Consider the following 6901-nt stretch of genomic DNA (forward strand, 5'->3'; position numbering starts at 1 on the left):
AGGTGGAACTGTGGAAAAGCACAAATGTTCCGCTAGTGCCTGTGGCTTTAGGTCCATGAAGTGGCCGTTGAAAACGAGCCATGATCAGACAGAACAAAGTTATCCAAATGTATTGTCCCCTGAGCAACTGATCTCTGAGGGAGTGGCATGCAACCGTAGGTCCCGAGAGACAGAATGACGTCAATGGAACACAACCACCAGCAGGTTAACAGGCAAAATAGAGGTGGCTCTAAGTACAGCTTAATAGACGCAGCAGTGAGGACAAAGTGCAGATTTGTTCTTTAGATAAGCCATATTTATAGGTTGTGTTTTAACAGTTCACAGACACCAGTTTTTCTCTGTTTTAATAGGATTGATATTTGTTTTTATTTTTATTGAGACTTAAAGCAGCTAAACCCCCCGCTGGGTTAGTAAAGTCTCTCCAGAATTGTTCTAACTAAGCTCTGCTTTTCCTCTTTTTGTCTCTCCTTCTGTTACCAGTCAGCAGAAAGGCACCCCCTCCAGTCCCTCCTCGCACCACTTCCAAGCCCCTTATTTCAGTGACCCTACAGAGCAGCACAGAGTCAGCCCAAGACACATATCTTGACCAGCAGGATCACGGCAGTGAAGCCAATAGCCAATCAGGACGCAGCAATTCCTCTGACAGCCTCTGTAGCATCCGCGCAGGCAGTCTGGCCAAGGGGCACCCACCCGCAGCTGCTGTCCCTGCTGCAACCCCTGCACCCGCTGCAGCCTCAGTACCCCCTATACCAGCCCCTCGAGACCTCCCTCCTACCACCTCTCCCACTGTCACTACCACCACCACCACCACTTCTACATCTACATCTACATCTACATCTACCCAGTCCCAAAATGACACCCTGAGCACTGGTGTCACGCTAGAGCAGCCCCCAACTGCACCCAAGAGAAAACTGTCCTCCATTGGAATTCAGGTCAGATGTGTCTACTTTTCTTTTTTTTTTTCGTTTTGGGATACAAACACTGTGGGAGAAGAGTAATAATAATTTTCCAGCTGAATTTGTCCGGTTTTGTGTTGTCTGTGATTACTTATCAGGTGGACTATATTCAGCCAAGCCCAAGGGAACAACTTTTACCCCTGACTGCACCCCTAAAATTCCAATCAATCGGAGTTCAAGTGGAGAACGGCAGGCCGTAAGTGTACTCTCACAGTTGATATACCAGTGAATGGTAGTCTGGTTTACATGCACTGCTGTCCTAAAAGGAAGTAATCTTTAAGAAATGAGAATAATAAAGGAGAGGATTGTCATAAATCTATACAATCGAATTAGTTTTCATTTCAAACGAGGCAGTAATAATCAGCACTGCAAAGTATTGCCAAATAATCAAGACACACCACCTAAGTGTTCCCACAAATAAGTTATTTTGACAGTTTTTGTGCTATTGCTGCTGACTGATTTCAATCTCGTGGCTCGTCTCTTGTGAAACACTATTGTGTATCTGACAGGTTGCATTCACAGTCTTTGGAAAAATGCTTATTTTTTTAGTTGTGTGTGTGTTATGTGAAATATGTGGTGTTTAATTGACGTAATCACTCATACTGTATGTCGAAAACCTTTTTATATCATTAAAACTTATAATTAAAGCTGATATGAAAAGCTGATCAAATTAAAAAGAGACAATAAACATTGATGGTGGTTATAAGGGAATTGTGTAAATTTGCAAAGGCCTCTGCAATCTGGGAAGTTTTAGTTTAGCTTCATGGAAAGTGTTTGAAATGGGCTTGAAGTTTAATCTGAGCACACAGTCTCTTACTGCTTCTCTTTCATGAATTGCATCCGAGGTATTTCTTCTCTCTGCTGCTGGTAAATCTGGGTCTGTGGAGCGAAGTGGCTTAGGTCATTCAGCAGTAAGGCTGGCAGCACTGCAACAGCTCCATGTATGATCGATGTCCTTCTACTGCTGTCTGGACTGTTGAGACTGAAAATAATGACAAACTGGCCTTTTAAAATTTCCCAGCACACTGTAACTTCTCTTAATCACATTTGACAGTCGGCTTCCTTTTTCTCCAGCTCATTATCTCTGAAGTGTACATGATCTGCCGCTAATTCCCTGCTGCCTCTCATCCTGGAGACTGTCTTGTTCAGAGTTCCGCTGTGTTCCTTTGCTGTTGATGTTAGTGCACCGTCAGCTGCCATAATATCCCGTCAGTAAAACCCACTGACCTCAAACTGTTGCTGAGGAACATGTTCGATGCATCGCGTCATTGTCTCGCTGATGTTTATCCATATCTCTGCAGACTTAGCCGGGACAGCAGCATGGCCTCCAGACAAAACACCGAGACTGAGCCACAGGAGTCCCAGGATGCCGCAGCCACAGAGAACAACCCAGCCAACTGCACCAAAAGTCCAATGGTGAATACCAACACATCCAATGGACAGGACAAAGCCATGGAACAGCAGCCCCTTAAACACAGCTCAGCCCCATCCAGGATATCCACCTCAGCCACAGAGACACTGGACCCGGCTTTAGACCCCTCTTCGCTGCCGCCTCCAGATCCCAGTCTGGAGACCGGAAACTGCAGCACCCCCGGAGATGCTGTTCAGCCCAGCACGCCAGCTTGCCTCCGAGATGGGAACTGGTTTCTGAAGCTGCTGCAGGCAGAAACTGGCCGCATGGAGGGCTGGTGTCAACAGATGGAGCAGGAGACCAAAGACAACAAGCTCTCAGAAGAAGGTGAGGGACAGGGGTGCAGGGGCTGTGTAGCCCTTTACTATTCTCATATATCGTCAGATGTGATGTTAAACAAAAACGTCAGGCTATCAAAGCCAGTATTTTTAAGTAGCTTGTCATCTCATTGACATGAGCATTTGTCATTGAATTGATCTCTCTATTAGGGACGTTCACAGAGGAGCAGGGATTAAGTCAGACCCCGTCCCCCTTGGACAATGAGCCAAAGCACTTGGTACTCATTATTGCCGTTTGCTCACGGTAACATTGCTCATTAGGATGGGAGTGAGCTTTGCTTTAGCAGTAATAGAGCCACCGCAGAGCCATTTCACTTTCCCATCTCCCAGAATACCACTCAGCCTCTTAAGCAGATCTATCTCTGCAGTGTCTTAAATATGAATGAGGCAGGAGCAGACGAGCTTCAGAGGCACCACCAGATTATCAGTCCTCCCGCTCTCTGTAGACCTGAATTATGAATTTCCATTTACATGCAAATATTAGGTAGAAAATTAGCTGAATAGAGTGATTTGCTTTTGAGTTTATAAATTACTACGAGTGAAAGAATTTACTGTCACAGAAGGTTTAATTTTAACATAAATATCTCATAGCCAGCAAACAGGAATAATTCTATGTCGTCGCCCCCTCTGCGTCTCGATGGAGTAGTGTAACCCTTTAGACACTCCATCCCTCAAGCGATCAGCTCTTCGTATTGTCAGGCCTTTTGGTATCCTTTTTGCAATGATAATTGTCATCCTCCAATTAAAGTGGCTCATTCCTCTCTTCATTTGTAGTGTTGGGGACCATCCGCAGTGCAGTAGGCAGTGCCCAGCTCCTCATGTCCCAGAAGTTTGAGCAGTTCAGAGGGCTCTGCAATGAGAACTTGGTGGGTGTCTTCTTGATATCCTAACACATCTCTGGACTCACAACCCTTCATACCAGCTACTTGAGTTCTTACTCATGACACTTTAACGCCGATAAAGATAATAATTGTGGTGAAGTAATTCGATGATGACCTCTGTTTTACCAGAAAATGTTTCTAACATGGACACTCCTATTAAAGGTGTAATAGTGTTGAAATTATATAATTTTTGAAAGGCCACTAGTGTTTCTCTCCATCCCTCCCTTTAAAAGGAGGCACCCATGGGAATTTGTGTGGGGAGGAGTGTGATTGATTTTTTTTTTTTTTAATGTATTTATTTATTTTATGGCCAGCACCACTCATCCGTCCTTGTTCTACCTCTTGTTAGAACATAAATGCCAACCCACGACCAACAGCACAGGACCTTGCTGGGTTCTGGGATCTGCTACAGCTCTCAATAGAAGACATCAGCATGAAGTTTGACGAGCTCTACCAACTTAAAGCCAACAACTGGCAACTTCCTGAGAAATTGGAGAAAAAGGTAAGGTTTGGTGCCAGTTGGTGTTAATCCTGATTTTTTTTTTTTTTAACTTTTGGATTACATCGTCACACCTTATGCCTTTCCCCTTTGGGACCTCCTCCAGGATGAAAACAAGCAGCTTCCATCATCTGTGCCAAAGAAGCAATCGAAACCCAAGCTGTCATCAGGAAAGGACAGGAGTGTGGACTCAGCTGTGGACAAGCAGAGGCAAGAAGCCAGAAAACGCTTGATGGCAGCAAAGCGGGCGGCATCAGTACGACAGAACTCCGCCACGGAAAGCGCTGACAGCATCGAAATCTATGTCCCTGAGGCCCAGACCCGCCTTTGAGGGTGAACCAGCACCCATCATCGGGGAAACTCCAGACTCACTCAAACACTCCTAGACACAAACCCCCAGACAAATATGAGACGTTCACACACAAGTTCAATGGATGCATTGACGCCAATTCCTCATAGCAGCAGCTGATGACAGGAGAAATGTGGGGACCACAAGACACTGGCCCAATCCAAAACGATGCAGACCATCACTCTGCTGCCATGGGACAGAAATAATCTTGACAGATGTTTATTACTATTGTTATTATTGCTACTATTGACATTAAATAATAATTATCTCCTAAAGTATATCAAGACTGTCTTAAATGTGCAAGTATCTTTGATAAGGGCACCCTGTACCTTGTGAGCCGAAGAATCTTGGTATCCTAGAAGTTTACTCTCTGAACTCTTCTTCACTGCTGAGTCTACCGGCAAGTTGTGGCTGCCTGGTTTACGAGCTGAGCTACCATCCACACACACTCAGGACACACATGCAGGTGTACTCACTGTCCACAGAGTCTTCCTGTTCTCTATTTGTATTAGGCTGCCACTCATTGGGTGTGGTGTGTACGCTTTAATGTGTAAGAGTTATAAGATGGCGTTCATGTACCCAGAGGTTTAAAAATGCAGAGAACCAGAGAAAGGCAGTAGCATATATATTATAAATATCACAATATTACAATGTCCATTTTGTAAATGTTGTATACCAGATTATTTGTTAGAAAGAGGTCAGTGTTCAGTACCAAGGTAGTTTTTTATAGATTGAGTACATGTGCTGTCATGATATATTAGCACTCGATGCAATCATTCACTCCACCTCTCTCTCGCTCTTCTTCACAAACTCACACCACACAGTCTGTGAACATCCGTCATCCAAGTCTTAACTTTAGTTTGTATTTGAAGGGATGCGAGGAACGGCTGCTTAGCCAGTGAGCTACAGAGGAATGTATGAAACGTATGCATTTACAGCTCATCCTGACTTGATCACTGCACTTTTCCTTTCACCTCAGATCAAGTTCGCCCACCTTTTTGTTTGGCTAATCATTCTGACTTTCACTGCATTTTCATGAGACGTAGGGGACCAAGACATTCACCACTTTGATATGGCATTCCCATTCAACCAAATGCGCGCAAGGGTGGGGGTTTACATACTACTGGAAAGGAAATGGAATAGCAATAATACGATTGATCTGTATCAGCATGTAGGGCAGCAGGTATCCGGTCTTAATTTATTGAACATTTCCAGTAAGACATTCTCAACATGATGAAGGATGAATATTTTTCTTTTAACGACTGTCTTTAAAGTGACTAAAATCTCAGGTTGAACACGTGATCTCAAAAGTAAAACAAACCACTATGAATGGGTTATTTATTATCTAAAGCGGAATGCTTAGAGCCATCGTCAATCAAACGTTCTAATATCAGAGCTACTAAGTGTTCCTCCATTAGATAAATTAGTTTAGGTTTGGTGCTGAGTACAGGCTTTTTTTTTCTTCTTTTTTTTTTGTCCCTTTCACTCCCCTTTCTAGCAGCTTGAACTCCCACCCATTTGTTGAATGAAGAACTGTGGTACATTTTTAGTAATTGTCATTTTGTTGCTTTCATTTTAAGTCTGGTCAGCCTAAACGTTACCTGTGTAAATTTGACAACGCGTGGTGCTGTGAGGGTTTTCACATTGTGCCAAGACAGCAGTGATCATCAACATTTTGTGTCATTTGAGAACGCTTTTTATTTAAGGTTTTTGTTTTTTTGTTTTGTTTTTTTATTTAATGTGCTCATAATTTCAGCTATTTGTGTTTGAATTCTCAGTAATGATTGTTTTGTTTTTTTTTATCGGCTCACGTCAGATACGCTATGCCTTGTCTCTTTCTTAAGTCACTGAGTACGGGACTTGAATCTCCTCCATGTTTTCCATGTTTCATTTTTCTCCAGTGGAAACACAAGTGCCAATGGTACACCATGGAACTCGGCATAGCATTCTGTACACTCATGCACAATTGTAGGTTGACTCACTAGTTTATTTTAGTAAGAACTGGCTCGCCCCCTACTGGTCAGTTCTTGCGCTACACTCCAGACATTTTTTCTGCTCCATCTTGAATTCTCAGTTAATGTCAAACAAACAAAAAAAAGAAGTTGAACTGGGAATGCTGACACATTTTCTTATTTCTTTTATTTGTATTACATCAACAATGGACATATGCATTTCATTGTCCAAAGAAATCATTAAACATCCCTTTGCTACATGTCCTGGTCATCATTCTTTGTCTCTTTTATTGTACTCATCCATAATAAACTGTAATATTAGCTGCCAAGTTAATATTACATACAAACAAATCCTGAGCATTAGATTAGACCCTTTATTGTTACTGTGTACTCTTTAAAAGCATGGCCTTCTTACATGTAAAAAATATTCAAAGATCCTTTGCCAGTGACTTTTCAGCGCTCCTTTAAATGAGTCTTGAAATGATGTTAAACATCTCAGTCTGTGTATAAGGTAT

General features: G+C 42.8%; 1 protein-coding gene across 8 annotated transcripts in view; it reads left to right on the top strand.

Annotated features, from left to right (window-relative positions):
• The window catches only part of dlgap4a (discs, large (Drosophila) homolog-associated protein 4a), a 79065-nt gene extending 72419 nt beyond the window's left edge, over positions 1–6646 (top strand). For all 8 annotated transcript variants that reach the window (XM_086213513.1, XM_086213511.1, XM_086213515.1 and 5 more), the window contains 6 exons: positions 481–932; positions 1055–1152; positions 2258–2694; positions 3480–3571; positions 3936–4088; positions 4192–6646. In XM_086213513.1, the coding sequence (XP_086069639.1) occupies positions 481–932; positions 1055–1152; positions 2258–2694; positions 3480–3571; positions 3936–4088; positions 4192–4416 (1457 nt within the window). In that variant the 3' untranslated portion in view covers positions 4417–6646. The remainder of the gene's footprint in view (positions 1–480; positions 933–1054; positions 1153–2257; positions 2695–3479; positions 3572–3935; positions 4089–4191) is intronic.
• Positions 6647–6901: the final 255 nt, after the last annotated feature.

Source organism: Aulostomus chinensis, chromosome 9, assembly GCF_037954235.1.
Source record: "Aulostomus chinensis isolate RoL2024-O1b breed Wild chromosome 9, RoL_Achi_v1.0, whole genome shotgun sequence".
Lineage (NCBI taxonomy): Eukaryota > Metazoa > Chordata > Actinopteri > Syngnathiformes > Aulostomidae > Aulostomus > Aulostomus chinensis.